This window comes from Styela clava, chromosome 10 (assembly GCF_964204865.1).
Source record: "Styela clava chromosome 10, kaStyClav1.hap1.2, whole genome shotgun sequence".
NCBI classification, from domain to species: Eukaryota; Metazoa; Chordata; class Ascidiacea; order Stolidobranchia; family Styelidae; genus Styela; species Styela clava.
Window position 1 is genome coordinate 18691460 of NC_135259.1, and position 27867 is coordinate 18719326.

The window sequence follows — 27867 nt, forward strand, 5'->3', positions numbered from 1 at the left end:
ATTTCTTCAGTAGCGCTACATTGAGGTAACACCAATTTATTAGATAATACTTCTGCCAAAGTAATCGTATTCCCAGATGGTCTAGGGGTTAGGATTCCTGGCTTTCACCCAGGCGGCCCGGGTTCGATTCCCGGTCTGGGAAACTTTTCTTCAAACAAAGATCAGGTAGGTCAGTTTTAGTTTTGAAACGTCAGAAAGATAATGGTGAAGCTTTACTCTTTAGGCTGTATTTCTCGAGTGACTAAAGAATATATTACCTTAACAAAAACTTTCCAGAATGTGATTAGTGGGGTTTAACCTGATAATTTATCGATTTAACTGTTGTAGTTGTTAAGAAGGATGATGGTGAAGATGCATGCAAATATGGGAATGTCACGAGTACAATAATATAACAGCACAACACTTTCACCTAACTTTAAGTCACGTGTCATTCTTTGAGATTAACGGTTAATAAGACACTGGCCAGTACGGGGATCGAACCCGCGACATTCGCGTTATTCGCACGACGCTCTAACCAACTGAGCTAACCGGCCATACGTTCTCTTGAATATACCCAGACAAATCTCATTGAAACTCTTACAGTAATTGTCTTCAAAAATGAAGTTGTGAAATGTTATTTTTTTAACTAAGAAAGTACTTTTCTCACACGAGTCAAAAGCGCTGATAGGAAAGTACTAAAATCGCCGTTGGGCTATTCCTTATGGAAAAGTGGAATTCGTCTATGCATATTGAGTGAGGGAGAAGTTTTTCATTTGATATTTTAGTCACCATCGATTAATTGTGTGAAGAAACAGTGGAGGAACGAGATAGCATCTTTCAGTTGCGAAGTACTAAATTCTGTCAGCGACATTTGTTTTTTGTAGTATCTGTTTGACTCTAGGAAACAGAAATTAAAGATAGAATTGCTATTCCTTAGTATTAAATGGATTTCATCCGAGAGAACAAACAGATAGAAAGGATTCCTTTTCTTAAATAATAGACAGCGTCCCTGGGTGGGCTTGAACCACCAACCTTTCGGTACCCATCAGTATAAGAGGTAACAGCCGAACGCGCTGACCGATTGCGCCACAGAGACCGAGACGGACTATGGTTTGTTAATTTGTTTTTATAAAAGATTCGAAATGTACAATATTTTTTGGTAATCTGCATTAAATTACATTGGTTTTAAATGATTTTCTCAACACAACAAAACACATAATTTATACATTTAAGAAAGAATTACATGAAGTATTTAAAATACTGACCTCGAAGACAGCATGGATATTAGTTCAGTGGAGAGAGTAGGTCATTTCTGCCGATATCCCAGAAGGACTAGGCGTTAGCATTTCAGGCTCTCACCCATGCGGCCCGGGTTCTATTCCCGGTCTGGGAAACTCTTTATACCAAATATTTTAAATTTTTGATTTCTTTCAGAAGGATCATTAGTGAGGTTTCATATGTCAAATCATTGATTGTTACAGTTGTAAAAGCGACAGTGACTGGGTAGGTTGTTCGTGAAGAACCATGTGGCCATTACAGTGTCAGCCTTATAATAAATTAATTTTGGATAGGAATAGTTTTTCAGTGATATTTCCAACATAACACAAAGACATCAGCTGTATACAGAAGACAGAAGTACATGAAGTATTACAAATACTAACGAAGAAAACTACGCGGATATTACTTCAGTAGCGCTACATTGAGGTAACACCAATTTATTAGATAATACTTCTGCCAAAGTAATAGTATTCCCAGATGGTCTAGGGGTTAGGATTCCAGGCTTTCACCCAGGACGCCCGGGTTCGATTCCCGGTCTGGGAAACTTTTCTTCAAACAAAGATCAGGTCAGTTTTAGTTTTGAAACGTCAGAAAGATAATGGTGAAGCTTTACACTTTAGGCTGTATTTCTGGAGTGACTAAAGAATATATTACCTTCACAAAAACTTTCCAGAATGTGATTAGTGGGGTTTAACCTGATAATTTATCGATTTAACTGTTGTAGTTGTTAAGAAGGATGATGGTGAAGATGCATGCAAATATGGGAATGTCACGAGTACAATAATATAACAGCACAACACTTTCACCTAACTTTAAGTCACGTGTCATTCTTTGAGATTAACGGTTAATAAGACACTGGCCAGTACGGGGATCGAACCCGCGACATTCTCGTTATTCGCACGACGCTCTAACCAACTGAGCTAACCGGCCATACGTTCTCTTGAATATACTCAGCCAATTTCATTGAAATTCTTACAGTAATTGTCTTCAAAAATGAAGTTGTGAAATGTTATTTTTTTAACTAAGAAAGTACTTTTCTCACACGAGTCAAAAGCGCTGATAGGAAAGTACTAAAATCGCCGTTGGGCTATTCCTTATGGAAAAGTGGAATTCGTCTATGCATATAGAGTGAGGGAGAAGTTTTTCATTTGATATTTTAGTCACCATCGATTAATTGTGTGAATAAACAGTAGAGGAACGAGATAGCAACTTTCAGTTACGAAGTACTAAATCCTGTCAGCGACATTTGTTTTTGTAGTATCTGTTTGACTCTAGGAAACATAAATTAAAGATAGACTTGCTATTCCTTAATATTAAATGGATTTCATCCGAGGGAACACACAGATAGAAAGGATTCATTTTTTAAATAATAGACAGCGTCCCTGGGTGGGCTTGAACCACCAACCTTTCGGTACCCATCAGTATAAGAGGTAACAGCCGAACGCGCTGACCGATTGCGCCACAGAGACCGACAAGGACTATGGTTTGTTAATTTGTTTTTATAAAAGATTCGAAATGTCCAATATTTTTTGGTAATCTTCATTAAATTACATTGGTTTTAAACGATTTTCTCAACACAACAAAACACATAATTTATACATTTAAGAAAGAATTACATGAAGTATTTAAAATACTGACCTCGAAGACAGCATGGATATTAGTTCAGTGGAGAGAGTAGGTCATTTCTGCCGATATCCCAGATGGACTAGGCGTTAGGTTTTCAGGCTCTCACCCATGCGGCCCGGGTTCTATTACCGGTCTGGGAAACTCTTTATACCAAATATTTTAAATTTTTGATTTCTTTCAGAAGGATCATTAGTGAGGTTTTATATGTCAAATCATTGATTGATACAGTTGTAAAAGCGACATTGACTGGGTAGGTTGTTCGTGAAGAACCATGTGGCCATTACAGTGTCAGCCTTATGATAAATTAATTTTGGATAGGAATAGTTTTTCAGTTATATTTCCAACATAAAACGAAGACATCAGCTGTATACAGAAGACAGAAGTACATGAAGTATTTCAAATACTGACGAAGAAAACTACGCGGATATTACTTCAGTAGCGCTACATTGAGGTAACAGCAATTTATTAGATAATACTTCTGCCAAAGTAATCGTATTCCCAGATGGTCTAGGGGTTAGGATTCCTGGCTTTCACCCAGGCGGCCCGGGTTCGATTCCCGGTCTGGCAAACTTTTCTTCAAACAAAGATCAGGTAGGTCAGTTTTAGTTTTGAAACGTCAGAAAGATAATGGTGAAGCTTTACTCTTTAGGCTGTATTTCTCGAGTGACTAAAGAATATATTACCTTAACAAAAACTTTCCAGAATGTGATTAGTGGGGTTTAACCTGATAATTTATCGATTTAACTGTTGTAGTTGTTAAGGAGGATGATCGTAAAGATGCATGCAAATATGGGAATGTCACGAGTACAATAATATAACAGCACAACACTTTCACCTAACTTCAAGCCCGTGTCATTCTTTGAGATTAACGGTTAATAAGACTCTGGCCAGTACGGGGATCGAACCCGCGACATTCGCGTTATTAGCACGACGCTCTAACCAACTGAGCTAACCGGCCATATGTTCTATTGAATATACTCAGCCAATTTCATTAAGACTCTTACAGTAATTGTCTTCAAAAAGGAAGTTGTGAAATGTTATTTTTTTAACTAAGAAAGTACTTTTCTCACACGAGTCAAAAGCGCTGATAGGAAAGTACTAAAATCGCCGTTGGGCTATTCCTTATGGGAAAGTGGAATTCGTCTATGCATATAGAGTGAGGGAGAAGTTTTTCATTTGATATTTTAGTCACCATCGATTAATTGTGTGAAGAAACAGTAGAGGAACGAGATAGCATCTTTCAGTTACGAAGTACTAAATTCTGTCAGCGACATTTGTTTTTTGTAGTATCTGTTTGACTCTAGGAAACAGATATTAAAGATAGACTTGCTATTCCTTAATATTAAATGGATTTCATCCGAGGGAACACACAGATAGAAATGATTCATTTTTTAAATAATAGACAGCGTCCCTGGGTGGGCTTGAACCACCAACCTTTCGGTACCCATCAGTATAAGAGGTAACAGCCGAACGCGCTGACCGATTGCGCCACAGAGACCGACACGGACTATGGTTTGTTAATTTGTTTTTATAAAAGATTCGATATGTCCAATATTTTTTGGTAATCTGCATTAAGTTACATTGGTTTTAAATGATTTTCTCAACACAACAAAACACATAATTTATACATTTAAGAAAGAATTACATGAAGTATTTAAAATACTGACCTCGAAGACAGCATGGATATTAGTTCAGTGGAGAGAGTAGGTCATTTCTGCCGATATCCCATATGGACTAGGCGTTAAGATTTCAGGCTCTCACCCATGCGGCCCGGGTTCTATTCCCGGTCTGGGAAACTCTTTATACCAAATATTTTAAATTTTTAATTTCTTTCAGAAGGATCATTAGTGAGGTTTTATATGTCAAATCATTGATTGTTACAGTTGTAAAAGCGACAGTGACTGGGTAGGTTGTTCGTGAAGAACCATGTGGCCATTACAGTGTCAGCCTTATAATAAATTAATTTTGGATAGGAATAGTTTTTCAGTGATATTTCCAACATAAAACAAAAACATCAGCTGTATACAGAAGACAAAAGTACATGAAGTGTTTCAAATACTGACGAAGAAAACTACGCGGATATTACTTCAGTAGCGCTACATTGAGGTAACACCAATTTATTGGGTAATACTTCTGCCAAATTAATCGTATTCCCAGATGGTCTAGGGGTTAGGATTCCTGGCTTTCACCCAGGCGGCCCGGGTTCGATTCCCGGTCTGGGAAACTTTTCTTCAAACAAAGATCAGGTGGTCAGTTTTAGTTTTGAAACGTCAGAAGGATAATGGTGAAGCTTTACTCTTTAGGCTGTATTTCTCGAGTGACTAAAGAATATATTACCTTAACAAAAACTTTCCAGAATGTGATTAGTGGGGTTTAACCTGATAATTTATCGATTTAACTGTTGTAGTTGTTAAGAAGGATGATGGTGAAGATGCATGCAAATATGGGAATGTCACGAGTACAATAATATAACAGCACAACACTTTCACCTAACTTCAAGTCACGTGTCATTCTTTCTAACCAACTGAGCTAACCGGCCATATGTTCTATTGAATATACTCAGCCAATTTCATTAAGACTCTTACAGTAATTGTCTCCAAAAAGGAAGTTGTGAAATGTTATTTTGTTAACTAAGAAAGTACTTTTCTCACACGAGTCAAAAGCGCTGATAGGAAAGTACTAAAATCGCCGTTGGGCTATTCCTTATGGAAAAGTGGAATTCGTCTATGCATATTGAGTGAGGGAGAAGTTTTTCATTTGATATTTTAGTCACCATCGATTAATTGTGTGAAGAAACAGTGGAGGAACGAGATAGCATCTTTCAGTTGCGAAGTACTAAATTCTGTCAGCGACATTTGTTTTTTGTAGTATCTGTTTGACTCTAGGAAACAGAAATTAAAGATAGAATTGCTATTCCTTAATATTAAATGGATTTCATCCGAGAGAACAAACAGATAGAAAGGATTCCTTTTCTTAAATAATAGACAGCGTCCCTGGGTGGGCTTGAACCACCAACCTTTCGGTACCCATCAGTATAAGAGGTAACAGCCGAACGCGCTGACCGATTGCGCCACAGAGACCGAGACGGACTATGGTTTGTTAATTTGTTTTTATAAAAGATTCGAAATGTACAATATTTTTTGGTAATCTGCATTAAATTACATTGGTTTTAAATGATTTTCTCAACACAACAAAACACATAATTTATACATTTAAGAAAGAATTACATGAAGTATTTAAAATACTGACCTCGAAGACAGCATGGATATTAGTTCAGTGGAGAGAGTAGGTCATTTCTGCCGATATCCCAGAAGGACTAGGCGTTAGCATTTCAGGCTCTCACCCATGCGGCCCGGGTTCTATTCCCGGTCTGGGAAACTCTTTATACCAAATATTTTAAATTTTTGATTTCTTTCAGAAGGATCATTAGTGAGGTTTCATATGTCAAATCATTGATTGTTACAGTTGTAAAAGCGACAGTGACTGGGTAGGTTGTTCGTGAAGAACCATGTGGCCATTACAGTGTCAGCCTTATAATAAATTAATTTTGGATAGGAATAGTTTTTCAGTGATATTTCCAACATAACACAAAGACATCAGCTGTATACAGAAGACAGAAGTACATGAAGTATTACAAATACTAACGAAGAAAACTACGCGGATATTACTTCAGTAGCGCTACATTGAGGTAACACCAATTTATTAGATAATACTTCTGCCAAAGTAATAGTATTCCCAGATGGTCTAGGGGTTAGGATTCCAGGCTTTCACCCAGGACGCCCGGGTTCGATTCCCGGTCTGGAAAACTTTTCTTCAAACAAAGATCAGGTCAGTTTTAGTTTTGAAACGTCAGAAAGATAATGGTGAAGCTTTACACTTTAGGCTGTATTTCTGGAGTGACTAAAGAATATATTACCTTCACAAAAACTTTCCAGAATGTGATTAGTGGGGTTTAACCTGATAATTTATCGATTTAACTGTTGTAGTTGTTAAGAAGGATGATGGTGAAGATGCATGCAAATATGGGAATGTCACGAGTACAATAATATAACAGCACAACACTTTCACCTAACTTTAAGTCACGTGTCATTCTTTGAGATTAACGGTTAATAAGACACTGGCCAGTACGGGGATCGAACCCGCGACATTCTCGTTATTCGCACGACGCTCTAACCAACTGAGCTAACCGGCCATACGTTCTCTTGAATATACTCAGCCAATTTCATTGAAATTCTTACAGTAATTGTCTTCAAAAATGAAGTTGTGAAATGTTATTTTTTTAACTAAGAAAGTACTTTTCTCACACGAGTCAAAAGCGCTGATAGGAAAGTACTAAAATCGCCGTTGGGCTATTCCTTATGGAAAAGTGGAATTCGTCTATGCATATAGAGTGAGGGAGAAGTTTTTCATTTGATATTTTAGTCACCATCGATTAATTGTGTGAATAAACAGTAGAGGAACGAGATAGCAACTTTCAGTTACGAAGTACTAAATCCTGTCAGCGACATTTGTTTTTGTAGTATCTGTTTGACTCTAGGAAACATAAATTAAAGATAGACTTGCTATTCCTTAATATTAAATGGATTTCATCCGAGGGAACACACAGATAGAAAGGATTCATTTTTTAAATAATAGACAGCGTCCCTGGGTGGGCTTGAACCACCAACCTTTCGGTACCCATCAGTATAAGAGGTAACAGCCGAACGCGCTGACCGATTGCGCCACAGAGACCGACAAGGACTATGGTTTGTTAATTTGTTTTTATAAAAGATTCGAAATGTCCAATATTTTTTGGTAATCTTCATTAAATTACATTGGTTTTAAACGATTTTCTCAACACAACAAAACACATAATTTATACATTTAAGAAAGAATTACATGAAGTATTTAAAATACTGACCTCGAAGACAGCATGGATATTAGTTCAGTGGAGAGAGTAGGTCATTTCTGCCGATATCCCAGATGGACTAGGCGTTAGGTTTTCAGGCTCTCACCCATGCGGCCCGGGTTCTATTACCGGTCTGGGAAACTCTTTATACCAAATATTTTAAATTTTTGATTTCTTTCAGAAGGATCATTAGTGAGGTTTTATATGTCAAATCATTGATTGATACAGTTGTAAAAGCGACATTGACTGGGTAGGTTGTTCGTGAAGAACCATGTGGCCATTACAGTGTCAGCCTTATGATAAATTAATTTTGGATAGGAATAGTTTTTCAGTTATATTTCCAACATAAAACGAAGACATCAGCTGTATACAGAAGACAGAAGTACATGAAGTATTTCAAATACTGACGAAGAAAACTACGCGGATATTACTTCAGTAGCGCTACATTGAGGTAACAGCAATTTATTAGATAATACTTCTGCCAAAGTAATAGTATTCCCAGATGGTCTAGGGGTTAGGATTCCAGGCTTTCACCCAGGCGGCCCGGGTTCGATTCCCGGTCTTGGAAACTTTTCTTCAAACAAAGATCAGGTAGGTCAGTTTTAGTTTTGAAACGTCAGAAAGATAATGGTGAAGCTTTACTCTTTAGGCTGTATTTCTCGAGTGACTAAAGAATATATTACCTTAACAAAAACTTTCCAGAATGTGATTAGTGGGGTTTAACCTGATAATTTATCAATTTAACTGTTGTAGTTGTTAAGAAGGATGATGGTGAAGATGCATGCAAATATGGGAATGTCACGAGTACAATAATATAACAGCACAACACTTTCACCTAACTTTAAGTCACGTGTCATTCTTTGAGATTAACGGTTAATAAGAAAGATAATGGCCAGTACGGGGATCGAACCCGCGACATTCGCGTTATTAGCACGACGCTCTAACCAACTGAGCTAACCGGCCATACGTTCTATTGAATATACTCAGCCAATTTCATTAAAACTCTTACAGTAATTGTCTTCAAAAATGAAGTTGTGAAATGTTATTTTTTTAACTAAGAAAGTACTTTTCTCACACGAGTCAAAAGCGCTGATAGGAAAGTACTAAAATCGCCGTTGGGCTATTCCTTATGGGAAAGTGGAATTCGTCTATGCATATAGAGTGAGGGAGAAGTTTTTCATTTGATATTTTAGTCACCATCGATTAATTGTGTGAAGAAACAGTAGAGGAACGAGATAGCATCTTTCAGTTACGAAGTACTAAATTCTGTCAGCGACATTTGTTTTTTGTAGTATCTGTTTGACTCTAGGAAACAGATATTAAAGATAGACTTGCTATTCCTTAATATTAAATGGATTTCATCCGAGGGAACACACAGATAGAAATGATTCATTTTTTAAATAATAGACAGCGTCCCTGGGTGGGCTTGAACCACCAACCTTTCGGTACCCATCAGTATAAGAGGTAACAGCCGAACGCGCTGACCGATTGCGCCACAGAGACCGACACGGACTATGGTTTGTTAATTTGTTTTTATAAAAGATTCGATATGTCCAATATTTTTTGGTAATCTGCATTAAGTTACATTGGTTTTAAATGATTTTCTCAACACAACAAAACACATAATTTATACATTTAAGAAAGAATTACATGAAGTATTTAAAATACTGACCTCGAAGACAGCATGGATATTAGTTCAGTGGAGAGAGTAGGTCATTTCTGCCGATATCCCATATGGACTAGGCGTTAAGATTTCAGGCTCTCACCCATGCGGCCCGGGTTCTATTCCCGGTCTGGGAAACTCTTTATACCAAATATTTTAAATTTTTAATTTCTTTCAGAAGGATCATTAGTGAGGTTTTATATGTCAAATCATTGATTGTTACAGTTGTAAAAGCGACAGTGACTGGGTAGGTTGTTCGTGAAGAACCATGTGGCCATTACAGTGTCAGCTTCATAATAAATTAATTTTGGATAGGAATAGTTTTTCAGTGATATTTCCAACATAAAACAAAAACATCAGCTGTATACAGAAGACAAAAGTACATGAAGTGTTTCAAATACTGACGAAGAAAACTACGCGGATATTACTTCAGTAGCGCTACATTGAGGTAACACCAATTTATTGGGTAATACTTCTGCCAAATTAATCGTATTCCCAGATGGTCTAGGGGTTAGGATTCCTGGCTTTCACCCAGGCGGCCCGGGTTCGATTCCCGGTCTGGGAAACTTTTCTTCAAACAAAGATCAGGTGGTCAGTTTTAGTTTTGAAACGTCAGAAGGATAATGGTGAAGCTTTACTCTTTAGGCTGTATTTCTCGAGTGACTAAAGAATATATTACCTTAACAAAAACTTTCCAGAATGTGATTAGTGGGGTTTAACCTGATAATTTATCGATTTAACTGTTGTAGTTGTTACGGAAGAAGATCGTAAAGATGCATGCAAATATGGGAATGTCACGAGTACAATAATATAACAGCACAACACTTTCACCTAACTTCAAGTCACGTGTCATTCTTTGAGATTAACGGTTAATGAGACACTGGGCAGTACGGGGATCGAACCCGCGACATTCGCGTTATTAGCACGACGCTCTAACCAACTGAGCTAACCGGCCATATGTTCTATTGAATATACTCAGCCAATTTCATTAAGACTCTTACAGTAATTGTCTCCAAAAAGGAAGTTGTGAAATGTTATTTTGTTAACTAAGAAAGTACTTTTCTCACACGAGTCAAAAGCGCTGATAGGAAAGTACTGAAATCGCCGTTGGGCTATTCCTTGTGGAAAAGTGGAATTCGTCTAAGCATATAGAGTGAGGGAGAAGTTTTTCATTTGATATTTTAGTCACCATGGATTAATTGTGTGAAGAAACAGTAGAGGAACGAGATAGCATCTTTCAGTTACGAAGTACTAAATTCTGTCAGCGACATTTGTTTTTGTAGTATCTGTTTGACTCTAGGAAACAGAAATTAAAGATAGACTTGCTATTCCTTAATATTAAATGGATTTCATCCGAGGGAACACACAGATAGAAAGGATTCATTTTTTAAATAATAGACAGCGTCCCTGGGTGGGCTTGAACCACCAACCTTTCGGTACCCATCAGTATAAGAGGTACCAGCCGAACGCGCTGACCGATTGCGCCACAGAGACCGACACGGACTATGGTTTGTTAATTTGTTTTTATAAAAGATTCGAAATGTCCAATATTTTTTGGTAATCTGCATTAAATTACATTGGTTTTAAATGATTTTCTCAACACAACAAAACACATAATTTATAAATTTAAGAAAGAATTACATGAAGTATTTAAAATACTGACCTCGAAGACAGCATGGATATTAGTTCAGTGGAGAGAGTAGGTCATTTCTGCCGATATCCCAGATGAACTAGGCGTTAGGATTTCAGGCTCTCACCCATGCGGCCCGGGTTCTATTCCCGGTCTGGGAAACTCTTTATACCAAATATTTTAAATTTTTGATTTCTTTCAGAGGGATCATTAGTGAGGTTTTATATGTCAAATCATTGATTGTTACAGTTGTAAAAGCGACAGTGACTGGGTAGGTTGTTCGTGAAGAACCATGTGGCCATTACAGTGTCAGCCTTATAATAAATTAATTTTGGATAGGAATAGTTTTTCAGTGATATTTCCAACATAACACAAAGACATCAGCTGTATACAGAAGACAGAAGTACATGAAGTATTACAAATACTGACGAAGAAAACTACGCGGATATTACTTCAGTAGCGCTACATTGAGGTAACACCAATTTATTAGATAATACTTCTGCCAAAGTAATAGTATTCCCAGATGGTCTAGGGGTTAGGATTCCAGGCTTTCACCCAGGACGCCCGGGTTCGATTCCCGGTCTGGGAAACTTTTCTTCAAACAAAGATCAGGTCAGTTTTAGTTTTGAAGCGTCAGAAAGATAATGGTGAAGCTTTACACTTTAGGCTGTATTTCTGGAGTGACTAAAGAATATATTACCTTAACAAAAACTTTCCAGAATGTGATTAGTGGGGTTTAACCTGATAATTTATCGATTTAACTGTTGTAGTTGTTAAGAAGGGTGATGGTGAAGATGCATGCAAATATAGGAATGTCACGAGTACAATAATATAACAGCACAACACATTCACCTAACTTTAAGTCACGTGTCATTCTTTGAGATTAACGGTTAATAAGACACTGGCCAGTACGGGGATCGAACCCGCGACATTCGCGTTATTCGCACGACGCTCTAACCAACTGAGCTAACCGGCCATACGTTCTCTTGAATATACCCAGACAAATCTCATTGAAACTCTTACAGTAATTGTCTTCAAAAATGAAGTTGTGAAATGTTATTTTTTTAACTAAGAAAGTACTTTTCTCACACGAGTCAAAAGCGCTGATAGGAAAGTACTAAAATCGCCGTTGGGCTATTCCTTATGGAAAAGTGGAATTCGTCTATGCATATAGAGTGAGGGAGAAGTTTTTCATTTGATATTTTAGTCACCATCGATTAATTGTGTGAATAAACAGTAGAGGAACGAGATAGCAACTTTCAGTTACGAAGTACTAAATCCTGTCAGCGACATTTGTTTTTGTAGTATCTGTTTGACTCTAGGAAACATAAATTAAAGATAGACTTGCTATTCCTTAATATTAAATGGATTTCATCCGAGGGAACACACAGATAGAAAGGATTCATTTTTTAAATAATAGACAGCGTCCCTGGGTGGGCTTGAACCACCAACCTTTCGGTACCCATCAGTATAAGAGGTAACAGCCGAACGCGCTGACCGATTGCGCCACAGAGACCGACAAGGACTATGGTTTGTTAATTTGTTTTTATAAAAGATTCGAAATGTCCAATATTTTTTGGTAATCTTCATTAAATTACATTGGTTTTAAACGATTTTCTCAACACAACAAAACACATAATTTATACATTTAAGAAAGAATTACATGAAGTATTTAAAATACTGACCTCGAAGACAGCATGGATATTAGTTCAGTGGAGAGAGTAGGTCATTTCTGCCGATATCCCAGATGGACTAGGCGTTAGGTTTTCAGGCTCTCACCCATGCGGCCCGGGTTCTATTACCGGTCTGGGAAACTCTTTATACCAAATATTTTAAATTTTTGATTTCTTTCAGAAGGATCATTAGTGAGGTTTTATATGTCAAATCATTGATTGATACAGTTGTAAAAGCGACATTGACTGGGTAGGTTGTTCGTGAAGAACCATGTGGCCATTACAGTGTCAGCCTTATGATAAATTAATTTTGGATAGGAATAGTTTTTCAGTTATATTTCCAACATAAAACGAAGAAATCAGCTGTATACAGAAGACAGAAGTACATGAAGTATTTCAAATACTGACGAAGAAAACTACGCGGATATTACTTCAGTAGCGCTACATTGAGGTAACACCAATTTATTAGATAATACTTCTGCCAAAGTAATAGTATTCCCAGATGGTCTAGGGGTTAGGATTCCAGGCTTTCACCCAGGCGGCCCGGGTTCGATTCCCGGTCTTGGAAACTTTTCTTCAAACAAAGATCAGGTAGGTCAGTTTTAGTTTTGAAACGTCAGAAAGATAATGGTGAAGCTTTACTCTTTAGGCTGTATTTCTCGAGTGACTAAAGAATATATTACCTTAACAAAAACTTTCCAGAATGTGATTAGTGGGGTTTAACCTGATAATTTATCGATTTAACTGTTGTAGTTGTTCAGAAGGATGATGGTGAAGATGCATGCAAATATGGGAATGTCACGAGTACAATAATATAACAGCACAACACTTTCACCTAACTTTAAGTCACGTGTCATTCTTTGAGATTAACGGTTAATAAGAAAGATAATGGCCAGTACGGGGATCGAACCCGCGACATTCGCGTTATTAGCACGACGCTCTAACCAACTGAGCTAACCGGCCATACGTTCTATTGAATATACTCAGCCAATTTCATTAAAACTCTTACAGTAATTGTCTTCAAAAATGAAGTTGTGAAATGTTATTTTTTTAACTAAGAAAGTACTTTTCTCACACGAGTCAAAAGCGCTGATAGGAAAGTACTAAAATCGCCGTTGGGCTATTCCTTATGGGAAAGTGGAATTCGTCTATGCATATAGAGTGAGGGAGAAGTTTTTCATTTGATATTTTAGTCACCATCGATTAATTGTGTGAAGAAACAGTAGAGGAACGAGATAGCATCTTTCAGTTACGAAGTACTAAATTCTGTCAGCGACATTTGTTTTTTGTGGTATCTGTTTGACTCTAGGAAACAGATATTAAAGATAGACTTGCTATTCCTTAATATTAAATGGATTTCATCCGAGGGAACACACAGATAGAAATGATTCATTTTTTAAATAATAGACAGCGTCCCTGGGTGGGCTTGAACCACCAACCTTTCGGTACCCATCAGTATAAGAGGTAACAGCCGAACGCGCTGACCGATTGCGCCACAGAGACCGACACGGACTATGGTTTGTTAATTTGTTTTTATAAAAGATTCGATATGTCCAATATTTTTTGGTAATCTGCATTAAGTTACATTGGTTTTAAATGATTTTCTCAACACAACAAAACACATAATTTATACATTTAAGAAAGAATTACATGAAGTATTTAAAATACTGACCTCGAAGACAGCATGGATATTAGTTCAGTGGAGAGAGTAGGTCATTTCTGCCGATATCCCATATGGACTAGGCGTTAAGATTTCAGGCTCTCACCCATGCGGCCCGGGTTCTATTACCGGTCTGGGAAACTCTTTATACCAAATATTTTAAATTTTTAATTTCTTTCAGAAGGATCATTAGTGAGGTTTTATATGTCAAATCATTGATTGTTACAGTTGTAAAAGCGACAGTGACTGGGTAGGTTGTTCGTGAAGAACCATGTGGCCATTACAGTGTCAGCTTTATAATAAATAAATTTTGGATAGGAATAGTTTTTCAGTGATATTTCCAACATAAAACAAAAACATCAGCTGTATACAGAAGACAAAAGTACATGAAGTATTTCAAATACTGACGAAGAAAACTACGCGGATATTACTTCAGTAGCGCTACATTGAGGTAACACCAATTTATTGGGTAATACTTCTGCCAAAGTAATCGTATTCCCAGATGGTCTAGGGGTTAGGATTCCTGGCTTTCACCCAGGCGGCCCGGGTTCGATTCCCGGTCTGGGAAACTTTTCTTCAAACAAAGATCAGGTAGGTCAGTTTTAGTTTTGAAACGTCAGAAGGATAATGGTGAAGCTTTACTCCTTAGGCTGTATTTCTCGAGTGACTAAAGAATATATTACCTTAACAAAAACTTTCCAGAATGTGATTAGTGGGGTTTAACCTGATAATTTATCGATTTAACTGTTGTAGTTGTTACGGAGGAAGATCGTAAAGATGCATGCAAATATGGGAATGTCACGAGTACAATAATATAACAGCACAACACTTTCACCTAACTTCAAGTCACGTGTCATTCTTTGAGATTAACGGTTAATAAGACACTGGGCAGTACGGGGATCGAACCCGCGACATTCGCGTTATTAGCACGACGCTCTAACCAACTGAGCTGACCGGCCATATGATCTATTGAATATACTCAGCCAATTTCATTAAAACTCTTACAGTAATTGTCTTCAAAAATGAAGTTGTGAAATGTTATTTTTTTAACTAAGAAAGTACTTTTCTCACACGAGTCAAAAGCGCTGATAGGAAAGTACTAAAATCGCCGTTGGGCTATTCCTTATGGAAAAGTGGAATTCGTCTAAGCATATAGAGTGAGGGAGAAGTTTTTCATTTGATATTTTAGTCACCATCGATTAATTGTGTGAAGAAACAGTAGAGGAACGAGATAGCATCATTCAGTTACGAAGTACTAAATTCTGTCAGCCACATTTGTTTTTTGTAGTATCTGTTTGACTCTAGGAAACAGAAATTAAATATAGACTTGCTATTCCTTAATATTAAATGGATTTCATCCGAGGGAACACACAGATAGAAAGGATTCACTTTGTAAATAATAGACAGCGTCCCTGGGTGGGCTTGAACCACCAACCTTTCGGTACCCATCAGTATAAGAGGTAACAGCCGAACGCGCTGACCGATTGCGCCACAGAGACCGACACGGACTATGGTTTGTTAATTTGATTTTATAAAAGATTCGAAATGTCCAATATTTTTTGGTAATCTGCATTAAATTACATTGGTTTTAAATGATTTTCTCAACACAACAAAACACATAATTTATACATTTAAGAAAGAATTACATGAAGTATTTAAAATACTGACCTCGAAGACAGCATGGATATTAGTTCAGTGGAGAGAGTAGGTCATTTCTGCCGATATCCCAGATGGACTAGGCGTTAGGATTTCAGGCTCTCACCCATGCGGCCCGGGTTCTATTCCCGGTCTGGGAAACTCTTTATACCAAAAATTTTAAATTTTTGATTTCTTTTAGAAGGATCATTAGTGAGGTTTTATATGTCAAATCATTGATTGTTACAGTTGTAAAAGCGACAGTGACTGGGTAGGTTGTTCGTGAAGAACCATGTGGCCATTACAGTGTCAGCTTTATAATAAATTAATTTTGGATAGGAATAGTTTTTCAGTGATATTTCCAAAATAAAACAAAGACATCAGCTGTATACAGAAGACAGAAGTACATGAGGTATTTCAAATACTGACGAAGAAAACTACGCGGATATTACTTCAGTAGCGCTACATTGAGGTAACACCAATTTATTAGATAATACTTCTGCCAAAGTAATCGTATTCCCAGATGGTCTAGGGGATAGGATTCCTGGCTTTCACCCAGGCGGCCCAGGTTCGATTCCAGGTCTGGGAAACTTTTCTTCAAACAAATATCAGGTCAGTTTTAGTTTTGAAACGTCAAAAAGATAATGGTGAAGCTTTACACTTTAGGCTGTATTTCTCGAGTGACTAAAGAATACATTACCTTAACAAAAACTTTCCAGAATGTGATTAGTGGGGTTTAACCTGATAATTTATCGATTTAACTGTTGAAGTTGTTAAGAAGGATGATCGTAAAGATGCATGTAAATATGGGAATTTCACGAGTACAATAATATAACAGCACAACACTTTCACCTAACTTCAAGTCACGTGTCATTGTTTGAGATTAATGGTTAAAAAGACACTGGCCAGTACGGGAATCGAACCCGCGACATTCGCGTTATTAGCACGACGCTCTGACCAACTGAGCTAACCGGCCATAGGTCCTATTGAATATACTCAGCCAATTTCATTGAGACATTTCATTTGATATTTTAGTCACCATCTATTAATTGTGTGGCGGGACTGGATTGTTCTATTTTTTATTGTTATATTATTTTATTTATTTTTCTTGTCTAGTTAATGTATATGCATTGGTGTTTGGAGTCTGAGCCCTAATTCGCCCGATAGTTTGATCCAGTAACTCGACTCCAACCACCACTGCATATGTGAACTGTGCTGCGTACGCAGTGTTCGCTCTTCTTTGCTTTTGCTGTCGCTGTGTAAGGGCCGTATTTTGTCGCTAATATATTATCTGCTTTAAGCGTGGATTTTACATTGTTTTAGTAAAGTCTCTTCGTTTCCATCGTGAACTTCGAACCTATTTGTGTGTCTTTGCAGCACATTGGATCTTCTGAACTAATTATTACAGTATTACTAGACTGTATCAGTGGCGCGCACCTACCGGTATTCCGGTTAAGTCGTACCGTGGCAAATTGACGAGCTAGCGCCAGAATGGAAAAATCAGACGATTTTTTGATTAAAAGTTCATGATGTCACACCGAAGAAAGAATTGAGACCAGGAACGAGATGTAATATGGGTTAAAATTGCCCAGATGGAAACCGAAAAAAAGAGATTAAAAACATGAATAAAGACATACTAGTGGCAAATAAATCACTGGAAGCTGAAAATAAAGAACTGGCTAGACAACTGCGAGATGCTTTGTCTCAACTGAAAGTACTCAAGAACTTGAAGAAAGAGATTTTGGCATGAAGGAAGTACTCACACGGGTTTTATGCCGTCTGGAGAGCATTGACGAGGTCATGGCTGAGAGTGAGGTGCCATCATTTATTCCTAAACCTATTTTAAAAACCCCTGAGGTGCCTAAGAGTGTTGATAGGAATGGTGAACCTGACTGATAATGAATGTTTGATAAATGGTACCGGTACTATTAAAAAATTGAATTTTGCTGGTGAGTGTGTGGTTGACCAGTCTACACCTATGCATGCAAGTGTGAATGGTAACGTTACTGATTGCAAGGCAGTTCCTTTTGGTATGAATAAAATTATGAGAGTGGATATCCAGCCTGATACTTTTAATGGTTATGGTATGTGTTTGGATGATTATTTGTGTCATTTTTCATCCATTACTACCTGTAATGGATGGACTGATAAAATTGCCGGTGTTCATTTTGCTGCATGTATGCGTGGGAAGGCTTTGTCATTGTTGAATGAATTATCCCTTCCAGATAGACACAGTTTGAGTGTTGCAGTGAGTCACTTGAAAAAGCGTTATTATCCAGAGGGTAAGGAGTCATACTTTGCTACTCTGTTTAATAAGAGGAAGAAGTTGGCCACTGAGACGCCAACTGAATATGCTACTTCTCTTCGTGTATTGTCGAGGAAGGCTTATTTTTCTTTGGATGTTATTGCTCGTGAGAATCTGATTAAGCAGCGTTTCATTTCAGGTTTTCGTGATTTCGAGATGTGTAAGACTTTGACTATCAGGCAGACTCAGAGTTTGGATGAATTAATTACTGTGGCTGATGTTTGTCATTCTACTGATGCTACGCACAGTTCACCTGGTTGTAATCGTGCTAGTAAGCCCATGGTAGCTGTTGTGAGTAATTCTGAGCGTGATGATGGTGTGTGTGAATCTGAATTTAGTAAGCTGCGGAATGATATTAAAGAGATGCTTGACAGTTTTCGTGCTATGTTTGACAAAGGTCATCAACCCCGATTTTCCCGTCAGAAGGGTGGGCGTAGGAATGAACGTATTACTTGCTATGGTTGTGGTGCCAAGGGTCACATACGTAGAAATTGTCCAGAGAACCTGTGCCAGATATGTAATGGCAGGGGTCATATAGCTTCTCAGTGTGATAGATATTATGTTCCACAGAATTCGCAGCCTTCTGCTTATTCGGCCCAGCAAGCGGTCAGTGGCCCTGTAGGAAATTTTTCACCAGGGAATAGCTCAAATTCTGCCTGGGGTGGAAATGGCCAAACTCCTCGTGACGGTGGGAATATTCCCCAGTTTCACCCTGCTCCCAAGAATAATGATATGCCTTTAAACAGAAATCAGTAGCACGGGGGTCCTCCGTTGACTGGAAAGATGACGAATGTATGCATGGACCATGATTTTGATATTTTGATTTGTTCTTTGATATTACCCACTAGCTGGTATGCTATGGTTGATGTGAATGGCATCACTGTACGTTTTCTTATTGATTCTGGTAGTGCTGCTACACTTATAGATTATGCAGTTTTTTGTTCTATTGGTGGAAAGGAGTGTGATTTGTCTCCTTGTGATGTTTGTTTTCAAACTGCTAATGGTACTTCTCTGAAAGCTCGTGGTATGATTGATTTGAAAATTTGTATTGAGTCTGTATGTGCTTTTCAAAGAGTGATTGTTGCTGATCTTGATGTCCCCTATGGTTTGCTTGGTATGGATTTTTTCCAAGAGCATGACTGTGTTTTGCATATGTCTGTAGGTCAAATGGAGGTTTATGGTAAAACTGTTTCCCTGACCAAGCCTGTTTCGTCTGTTCCTAGTTGTAGAATTGTTGTAGATAAATGTGTGACTGTTCCCTGAGAGAGTGAGATGGTGATTTATGGTCGTTTGAATTGCCCATGGAAACCCAATAGTGACGTCATAGCTGTGGCAGAGGCTGCGTGTGTGTTTGAGAGCGAGTATGGCCATCGTGGTTCATTTTTATTTCCCGGAGTGGTGGACGCCTCATGCTCTTTAGTGCCTCTCATGGTGGTCAATGTTAGCAAGGAAGCGGTAGAAATACCTGTGGATTTGCTCATCGGTTTACTATGCCCAAGAGAAAACCTGACTGTGTCTTCTCTGGAACAAGTGGTGCCTGATGATGTCATGGACACCAGGGAACTACCTGAACATTTGAAGAAGCTCGTCGACGATCCAGAAGATTTAACGGTTGAACAACGTCAAAGTGTTCGTGATTTGCTCGTCGAATTTCAGGATATTTTTGCTGGTCCTGATGGCAAACTGGGACGAACTTCTGTAGTCAAACAGAAGATTAAAACGTCAACATCTGAACCAATCAAAGTTCCACCGCGACGTATGGGATGGGCGAAGAGAGAAATCGCAGAGAAACAAGTGCAGAGCATGCTTGATCAAGGTGTAATAGAACCGAGTGAAAGTCCCTATAATTCGCCTATTGTTCTCGTTCCTAAGAAAGACGGAAGTTGTCGTTTTTGTATCGATTTCCGGAAAATTAATCTGGTAACCATCAAAGATGCCTACAGTTTGCGAAGAATTGATGATATTTTGGATGTATTGGGTAAAGCAAAGTGGTTTTCATCGTAGGACTTGGCGAGTGGATAGTGGCAAGTAGAACTCGACCCAGAAGATCGGGAAAAAACAGAATTCAGCTTGCCAGAAAATAATCATTTTCAATTTCGTGTTCTTGCCTTCGGTCTGGCCAATGCGCCATCTTGCTTCCAGCGTTTAATAGACAAAATTTTGGCTGGAATCATATGGAAAATTTGTCTTGCATTCTTGGATGATATTTTGTCCTATGGAGAAAACTTTGATCTGGCCATGAGCAGCTTACATGAAGTTTTTGTAAGAATTCGTCCTGCTGGACTAAAATTCAAGCCTGAGAAGTGTAAACTTTTTCGTCGTAAAGTGGAATATTTGGGACATGTAATATCTGAATATGGTGTAAGCTGTAGCGATGGAAAATTTGCTGCTGTTCGTGATTGGCCCAAACCTGCTAATGTCAAAGAATTGCAGTCATTTCTTGGATTTTGTAATTATTACAGACAATTTGTTGAAGATTTCTCTACCATTGCACATCCTCTTGTTTATCTGACGAAGAAGAAAGTGGAATTTGCTTGGACAAAGCAGTGTGATGTCGCTTTTCTTCACTTGAAAGAACTTTTATTTCGTGCTCCTGTTTTATCATTTCCACAGGAAGATGGAGACGAATTCATTTTAGATACTGATTGTTCTGGTTTTGGAGCTGGCGAAGTTTTAACTCAAATTCATAATGGCGAGGAAAAAGTCATTGCATATGCCAGCGTTACCCTTAACAAGGCACAGAAGATATATTGTGCAACGTATCGAGAACTTTTTGCGTTGCAGTGGGGGGTCAAACATTTTCGTCATTTTCTGTGGGGTCGCCATTTCAAACTGAGAACTGACCATGCTTCACCACGTTGGCTTCTGAATTTTAAAGATCCGGAAGACATTGTAGCTCGTTGGATATCAGTTCTGGACACCTACGATTTTACAGTTGAACATCATGCTGGTTCCAAGCATGGCAATGCTGATGGTTTGAGTCGTATTCGTCGCCCCGATGTAAGCGTGATTCCTGCACTAGTTGTGGGAATGGTGATCAGCCGTGTGAATTGGAAACTGTCAAAGTTGCTGCTTTGCAACCGAGTCATGGTAATTCTATGGAATGGCTCGCTTCGTATTCATCGGCCGATATGCGTGAGATGCAGATGAAGGACGATAACATCTCTAAAGTACTGACAATGAAGTAAACGTTGGATCAACCACCCCCAGCTGCAGAACTTCTGTTTTTCTCCAGAGAAGTTCGAATCCTGTGCAGCCAGTGGAAATTATTGAGAGTCATCGATGGAGTGCTTCATCGAGAGTTTTTGCCATCCGCGCCTGTAGGGAAATCCATTTTTCAAATTGTGTTGCCTTTAGTTTTGCGTCGCGAAATGTATCGACAACTCCATGAGTTGCGTACTGGTGGACATTTGGGTAAAGAACGAACTTATAAAAAATTGAGGGAGCGATTTTATTGGCCTAGAATGCATAGTCAAGTATCTTCTTGGTGTCGTTATTGTAAAGATAGCACTGCTACCAAAATCCCTCGTGGGAAACGACGTGCAGAAATGTGTAAAATGATTTGTACTGAGCCACTTCTCAGAATTAGTCTTGATTTTGTGGGTCCTTTACCTAAAACTGAACGGGGCAATGAACATTTGTTAGTAGTCACAGACTATTTTACTAAATGGGTTGAGGCTTATCCTTTGCCTAATCAAAAGGCCAGTACTACAGCCGATGTACTTGTAACAGAATTTTTTAGTAGATTTGGTACTCCACGAATCATTCATTGTGACCAAGGGGTTAATTTTGAATCTCATTTGTTTAAGCATATGTGTTCCTTATTCGAAATTGATAAAACCCGTACGACTCCTTATCATCCTAGGTCGGATGGTCTATGTGAAAGAATGAATAAGACCTTGCAGCAAATGCTTAAAGCGTTTGTGGATTCTACTCGTACAGACTGGGATGAGCACATTCCTTATCCTTTAATGGCTTATAGATCTACTGTACATGAAATTACAGGTTTTACTACGAATCGTTTAATGTTGGGACGTGAAATTTCATTGCCGACTGATTTACTTTTTGGTAAACCTCCTGATCATAATGTCCCTAAGTGTTATGATGAATTTGTTGAATGGTTGAGAGTCATCGATGGAGTGCTTCATCGAGAGTTTTTGCCATCCGCTCCTGTAGGGAAATCCATTTTTCAAATTGTGTTGCCTTTAGTTTTGCGTCGCGAAATGTATCGACAACTCCATGAGTTGCGTACTGGTGGACATTTGGGTAAAGAACGAACTTATAAAAAATTGAGGGAGCGATTTTATTGGCCTAGAATGCATAGTCAAGTATCTTCTTGGTGTCGTTATTGTAAAGATAGCACTGCTACCAAAATCCCTCGTGGGAAACGACGTGCAGAAATGTGTAAAATGATTTGTACTGAGCCACTTCTCAGAATTAGTCTTGATTTTGTGGGTCCTTTACCTAAAACTGAACGGGGCAATGAACATTTGTTAGTAGTCACAGACTATTTTACTAAATGGGTTGAGGCTTATCCTTTGCCTAATCAAAAGGCCAGTACTACAGCCGATGTACTTGTAACAGAATTTTTTAGTAGATTTGGTACTCCACGAATCATTCATTGTGACCAAGGGGTTAATTTTGAATCTCATTTGTTTAAGCATATGTGTTCCTTATTCGAAATTGATAAAACCCGTACGACTCCTTATCATCCTAGGTCGGATGGTCTATGTGAAAGAATGAATAAGACCTTGCAGCAAATGCTTAAAGCGTTTGTGGATTCTACTCGTACAGACTGGGATGAGCACATTCCTTATCCTTTAATGGCTTATAGATCTACTGTACATGAAATTACAGGTTTTACTACGAATCGTTTAATGTTGGGACGTGAAATTTCATTGCCGACTGATTTACTTTTTGGTAAACCTCCTGATCATAATGTCCCTAAGTGTTATGATGAATTTGTTGAATGGTTTGATAATGCTACATCTGAAGCTTTTGAATTTGCTCGAGAACAGTTAGGTAAATCTGCTGTTCGACAGAAACGTAATTTTAATGCAACTGTTAAGCCTTTATCCTTTAATGTTGGTGATCTTTTGTGGTATTTTTATCCTCCTAAGAGTAGAAAACTTTCGACTGGTTGGATAGGTCCTTTTGAAGTGTTAGATTATTTTTCACATTTTGTATATCGTATTAAGAATGTTAACACTGGTAATTGTAGAATAGCTCATGTTGATCATCTTTGTTTATATTTGGTTGAAGATTGCGATAGTGTGCCTGATATTAATGCCGATTTCCCAAACAATATTGCTGTTTCTAATGATGATGAGCAGGATGTTGTTAATCCTGTTGATGTTGAGCCAGAAGTTAATTTAGATTTGCCTGTAGGGGGGTCTGATGAAAATCAGGTTGTTACTCGTTCTGGTAGGACAAGGCGTACACCTGCCTACTTGGATGATTTTCATACTTGATTTATGCGCTGTAACATTTTGTTTTGAATTACATTGGGAGTTGTGCTATAATGTATATATTTAGGTAGGACTAGTTAGAGTTTTTAGATAGGGTTTATTTGATTTTGTAGTTGGGAATTTTTTTGTATTTTTATTGTGTATTTTGTAAATAGTATGCTTTATATTTGTTATACGTTCAGGAATGCTTTCTACTGTTTGATATTTCGTTCCATTGTGTTTCATATTTTGCTAATACCTGCCGATGGACATACACATTGTGTTTTTTACCAGTTTAGTATTCTTACTGTGTTAATACCTTTCTTAGAGGATGTTTTTATTCTTTTTTAAGAGTAAATTTTTTGTTAATTTTCTCTAATGAAAAGGGGGGTATTGTGGCGGGACTGGATTGTTCTATTTTTTATTGTTTTATTATTTTATTTGTTTTTCTTGTCTAGTTAATGTATATGGTGTTTGGAGTCTGAGCTCTAATTCGCCCGATAGTTTGATCCAGTAACTCAACTTCAACCACCACTGCATATGTGAACTGTGCTGCGTACGCAGTGTTCGCTCTTCTTTGCTTTTGCTGTCGCTGAGTAAGGACCGTATTTTGTCGCTCTTATATTATCTGCTTTAAGCGTGGATTTTACATTGTTTTAATAAAGTCTCTTCGTTTCCATCGTGAACTTCGAACCTATTTGTGTGTCTTTGCAGCACATTGGATCTTCTGAACTAATTATTACAGTAATACTAGACTGTATCAGTGGCGAGCACCTACCGGTATTCCGGTTAAGTCGTACCGTTGCAATTGTGTGAAGAAACAGTAGAGGAACGAGATAGAAACAGTAGAGGAACGAGATTTGTAGTATCTGTTTGACTCTAGGAAACAGAAATTAAAGATAGACTTGCTATTCCTTAATATTAAATGGATTTCATCCGAGGGAACACACAGATAGAAAGGATTCATTTTGGAAATAATAGACAGAGGCGCTGGGTGGGCTTGAACCACCAACCTTTCGGTACCCATCAGTATAAGAGGTAACAGCTGAACGCGGTGACCGATTGCGCCACAGAGACCGACACGGACTATGGTTTGTTAATTTGTTTTTACAAAAGATTCGAAATGTCAATATTTTTTGGTAATCTGCATTAAATTACATTGGTTTTAAATGATTTTCTCACAACAACAAAACACATAATTTATACATTCAAGAAAGATTTACATGAGTGTTCTAAATTTACGAAAGAATTACATGAAGTATTTAAAATACTGACCTCGAAGACAGCATGGATATTAGTTCAGTAGAGAAATGGACTAGGCGTTAGGATTTCAGGCTCTCACCCATGCGGCCCGGGTTCTATTCCCGGTCTGGGAAACTTTTTATACCAAATATTATAAATTTTTGATTTCTTTCAGAAAGATCATTGGTGAGGTTTTATATTTCAAATCATTGATTGTTACAGTTGTAAAAGCGACAGTGACTGGGTAGGTTGTTCGTGAAGAACCATGTGGCCATTACAGTGTCAGCTTTATAATAAATTAATTTTGAATAGCAATAGTTTTTCAGTGATGTTTCCAACATAAAACAAAGACATCAACTGTATACAGAGGTAACACCAATTTATTAGATAATACTCCTGCCACAGTTATCGTATTCCCAGATGGTCTAGGGCAGGGGTTCTCAAACTTTTGGTGTTGCGGAGCCCTTGAAAAGATTAACCATTATTCACGGAGCCCCAAATTAAATGTTAAAATTGTTACTTTTCTATTAATATTCCTGAGTAAAATTAAAAGGACTTTACTTAATTTGAATGCTAAACCTTTTTTAATAGGGTTAATACAAGTCATAAATAAATCTAAATTTCAAAGATAAATTATGTATACTAAAACTGTAAATTTGACACTTGATAAACATATTAATAAATTATGGACCGAATCTTTACCCTTTCGACATTTTCAGAAGACTTACAAAGCCGCTGATAACGTGCGCGAATGTATTTTGTTACATTCGCCGATGGTTCTCCTCAGCATGGCATGTTTTTAACATCTTTACGTCGGTGTTTATTCTCCCTAAATCAAAAATTTCCGTCGGCACGTACATGTATTGTTTCACAATGACGACGATAATTGCTTTTTTGTTCTCGTGGGGAATTATGAGTTCAATGTGAAAAACATGTTACCATATCGTCACGCTAATAACCGAATTGCGTAAGTCATTTTTGGCGATTTTGAGTTTTTTTTATAAAATAGGTATTTATGTGATGCTGCGCATCTGTCTGTTAACTCAGATTTTATATTAAGAATTCCGAAACCCATAAAAATGAAGATTTAGTATGACATGCACATTTGTGCAATTGTTTCCTCATAATGAATTATCATTGTTACCGCAGGACTATTTTGACGTTACGAAGGCAAAATAATCTCGGCGAAGTATTTACGAGTTTTTGCATCTCGGATTCTAGCTTAGCGCGTATTAATTTGAATTTATACTACAGTATAGGAAGGCGTGCACTTGTGATATTCACTGTCCGAGTCCAATTCACCTTGGTTGGCCTATATATTGGGTGCATTGCTGTTTTATTCTTTATATTTAATCTTAGTCTTTTTTCGGTGGGTGTGCGGAACGTGTTATATTGATGAAATATATATTTTTAAACATAAAAAATATTGAAATTAAAACTGATTAGCTATTTTGGGGATTAGACATTGTAGATACTGAGAATTACATTCGTTTTTGGAATGTTTAGTTTTCAGGACTTGTGCATATAGTAAAGTTGCAAAATTGCGTATGTGCCCAAGTCATAAACACATTTCTGCCTAAGTCACAGTGCGCCTTTATGACGTCACTTAACTGCGTCATACAAATTAACTTAAATCCGGCTACGATCAAAAAATTGAACCATGGCAAATTATTGACTCTCAATGGCATAACAATATCATTAGGAGGTTTTTTACGTTTTTATCAAAACTGCTAAAAATGACTTACGCAATTCGGTTATTAGCGTGATGATATTATAGTCATCGGCGACAAAACGCTAAAAATAATTTAATAAAGAGGTAAATTCGAAACTCAAATTTCTTGATTGAAAAACGATATTCTGAAATAATTAAACTTAAAATGAAAGATCACACTATAAATTTTATTTCAGCAGTCTCACGTCAGATCAAAAACGCTTTTATATAGGCATTGGAAATCACAAAATTTGGTGTTATGTTAAGTTTTCTCTGGTGATTCATCGTAGTAACTGTGAAATCGTAACACAGTCAATTGTGCGCGCGATGTACCTTTTTTTCATTCTGAAACCACCGACGGAGCCGCATGCAATAAATTAATTTCAATCGTTCGTATTTTGCCGAGACCTTGTGATTTTTTAAACGGCGATTAAAATATCAATTATTATCTTGCTTAAAAATAATCTCGAGTGCAAAAGAACAAATGAAGTTTGACAAATCCCAAGATCGCAAAAATACGACTCCAATTTATTTATAGTTGGCAGTTTATCACGTATTTTATGTTATTTTAGAATAGTAATCCTTTATTTTAGTAATCCTAATAGTAATCTCGAATCAAACGTGAGTAACGACGAGCACAATTATATTATTAGAACAAGACACTTTAATTAAATGCTCGCATCGGTCATGGATTGAATATTTTACGCAACAGAAATCTCGCAATCCGTTTTGTTTTTAAATCGCGAAGAATGTCGCGCGGAAGTTTCCGATTCCATTCCCACCCCCTCCTCAGAAGCCTGGCTGCGCTCCAGCTTATAAATAATTTCATTTTTTAATTTCGCCTCTTTGCCATATTTCGAGGCTATATATTGTTTCAGATATTATTAAAGCTGTTATTGCTTCTTTGAACTGTTACAAAATTAGCCAAGTCAATATTTTGAAAAGTAATCGAATAGCTTGCGGAGCCCCTGTGTTTCTCTCGCGGAGCCCTGGGGCTCCGTACGGAGCACTTTGAGAACCTATGGTCTAGGGGTTAGGATTCCTGGCTTTCACCCAGGCGGCCCGGGTTCGATTCCCGGTCTGGGAAACTTTTCTTCAAACAAAGATCAGGTCAGTTTTTGTTTTGAAAC

The 27867-nt window shown here is 37.7% G+C and overlaps 1 protein-coding gene and 21 non-coding genes across 22 annotated transcripts; 5 read left to right on the forward strand and 17 right to left on the reverse strand.

The window, feature by feature from the left end:
* The first annotated feature begins 70 nt into the window (after nt 1-70).
* Nucleotides 71-142, forward strand: Trnae-uuc (transfer RNA glutamic acid (anticodon UUC)). The gene has a single exon. It is a non-coding gene; the product is annotated as a tRNA-Glu (tRNA).
* A 317-nt stretch (nt 143-459) lies between these two features.
* Trnai-aau (transfer RNA isoleucine (anticodon AAU)) lies at nt 460-533 on the reverse strand. The gene has a single exon. It is a non-coding gene; the product is annotated as a tRNA-Ile (tRNA).
* A 450-nt stretch (nt 534-983) lies between these two features.
* Nucleotides 984-1075, reverse strand: Trnan-guu (transfer RNA asparagine (anticodon GUU)). The gene is given in 2 exon segments: nt 984-1019; nt 1038-1075. It is a non-coding gene; the product is annotated as a tRNA-Asn (tRNA).
* Nucleotides 1076-2634: 1559 nt separating this feature from the next.
* On the reverse strand, nt 2635-2726 carry Trnan-guu (transfer RNA asparagine (anticodon GUU)). The gene is given in 2 exon segments: nt 2635-2670; nt 2689-2726. It is a non-coding gene; the product is annotated as a tRNA-Asn (tRNA).
* Nucleotides 2727-3767: 1041 nt separating this feature from the next.
* Trnai-aau (transfer RNA isoleucine (anticodon AAU)) lies at nt 3768-3841 on the reverse strand. The gene has a single exon. It is a non-coding gene; the product is annotated as a tRNA-Ile (tRNA).
* Nucleotides 3842-4289: 448 nt separating this feature from the next.
* On the reverse strand, nt 4290-4381 carry Trnan-guu (transfer RNA asparagine (anticodon GUU)). The gene is given in 2 exon segments: nt 4290-4325; nt 4344-4381. It is a non-coding gene; the product is annotated as a tRNA-Asn (tRNA).
* Nucleotides 4382-5034: 653 nt separating this feature from the next.
* Nucleotides 5035-5106, forward strand: Trnae-uuc (transfer RNA glutamic acid (anticodon UUC)). The gene has a single exon. It is a non-coding gene; the product is annotated as a tRNA-Glu (tRNA).
* A 765-nt stretch (nt 5107-5871) lies between these two features.
* On the reverse strand, nt 5872-5963 carry Trnan-guu (transfer RNA asparagine (anticodon GUU)). Its single transcript is given in 2 exon segments — nt 5872-5907; nt 5926-5963. It is a non-coding gene; the product is annotated as a tRNA-Asn (tRNA).
* Nucleotides 5964-7522: 1559 nt separating this feature from the next.
* Trnan-guu (transfer RNA asparagine (anticodon GUU)) lies at nt 7523-7614 on the reverse strand. The gene is given in 2 exon segments: nt 7523-7558; nt 7577-7614. It is a non-coding gene; the product is annotated as a tRNA-Asn (tRNA).
* Nucleotides 7615-8660: 1046 nt separating this feature from the next.
* Nucleotides 8661-8734, reverse strand: Trnai-aau (transfer RNA isoleucine (anticodon AAU)). The gene has a single exon. It is a non-coding gene; the product is annotated as a tRNA-Ile (tRNA).
* A 448-nt stretch (nt 8735-9182) lies between these two features.
* Trnan-guu (transfer RNA asparagine (anticodon GUU)) lies at nt 9183-9274 on the reverse strand. Its single transcript is given in 2 exon segments — nt 9183-9218; nt 9237-9274. It is a non-coding gene; the product is annotated as a tRNA-Asn (tRNA).
* Nucleotides 9275-9927: 653 nt separating this feature from the next.
* Nucleotides 9928-9999, forward strand: Trnae-uuc (transfer RNA glutamic acid (anticodon UUC)). The gene has a single exon. It is a non-coding gene; the product is annotated as a tRNA-Glu (tRNA).
* A 316-nt stretch (nt 10000-10315) lies between these two features.
* Trnai-aau (transfer RNA isoleucine (anticodon AAU)) lies at nt 10316-10389 on the reverse strand. Its single transcript has one exon. It is a non-coding gene; the product is annotated as a tRNA-Ile (tRNA).
* A 447-nt stretch (nt 10390-10836) lies between these two features.
* Trnat-ggu (transfer RNA threonine (anticodon GGU)) lies at nt 10837-10928 on the reverse strand. The gene is given in 2 exon segments: nt 10837-10872; nt 10891-10928. It is a non-coding gene; the product is annotated as a tRNA-Thr (tRNA).
* Nucleotides 10929-11966: 1038 nt separating this feature from the next.
* Trnai-aau (transfer RNA isoleucine (anticodon AAU)) lies at nt 11967-12040 on the reverse strand. The gene has a single exon. It is a non-coding gene; the product is annotated as a tRNA-Ile (tRNA).
* A 448-nt stretch (nt 12041-12488) lies between these two features.
* Nucleotides 12489-12580, reverse strand: Trnan-guu (transfer RNA asparagine (anticodon GUU)). The gene is given in 2 exon segments: nt 12489-12524; nt 12543-12580. It is a non-coding gene; the product is annotated as a tRNA-Asn (tRNA).
* A 1046-nt stretch (nt 12581-13626) lies between these two features.
* Nucleotides 13627-13700, reverse strand: Trnai-aau (transfer RNA isoleucine (anticodon AAU)). The gene has a single exon. It is a non-coding gene; the product is annotated as a tRNA-Ile (tRNA).
* A 448-nt stretch (nt 13701-14148) lies between these two features.
* On the reverse strand, nt 14149-14240 carry Trnan-guu (transfer RNA asparagine (anticodon GUU)). The gene is given in 2 exon segments: nt 14149-14184; nt 14203-14240. It is a non-coding gene; the product is annotated as a tRNA-Asn (tRNA).
* Nucleotides 14241-14893: 653 nt separating this feature from the next.
* Trnae-uuc (transfer RNA glutamic acid (anticodon UUC)) lies at nt 14894-14965 on the forward strand. The gene has a single exon. It is a non-coding gene; the product is annotated as a tRNA-Glu (tRNA).
* Nucleotides 14966-15804: 839 nt separating this feature from the next.
* On the reverse strand, nt 15805-15896 carry Trnan-guu (transfer RNA asparagine (anticodon GUU)). The gene is given in 2 exon segments: nt 15805-15840; nt 15859-15896. It is a non-coding gene; the product is annotated as a tRNA-Asn (tRNA).
* Nucleotides 15897-16934: 1038 nt separating this feature from the next.
* Nucleotides 16935-17008, reverse strand: Trnai-aau (transfer RNA isoleucine (anticodon AAU)). Its single transcript has one exon. It is a non-coding gene; the product is annotated as a tRNA-Ile (tRNA).
* Nucleotides 17009-19120: 2112 nt separating this feature from the next.
* LOC144428041 (retroviral-like aspartic protease 1) lies at nt 19121-19600 on the forward strand. Its single transcript, XM_078116686.1, has one exon. It carries the CDS (start codon nt 19121-19123, stop codon nt 19598-19600), a length of 480 nt encoding a protein of 159 aa, XP_077972812.1.
* Nucleotides 19601-27867: the final 8267 nt, after the last annotated feature.

What these genes read in the sequence shown, in the direction of transcription:
- LOC144428041 (XM_078116686.1), top strand. Translation starts at nt 19,121, where the DNA reads ATGACGAATGTATGCATGGACCATGATTTTGATATTTTGATTTGTTCT.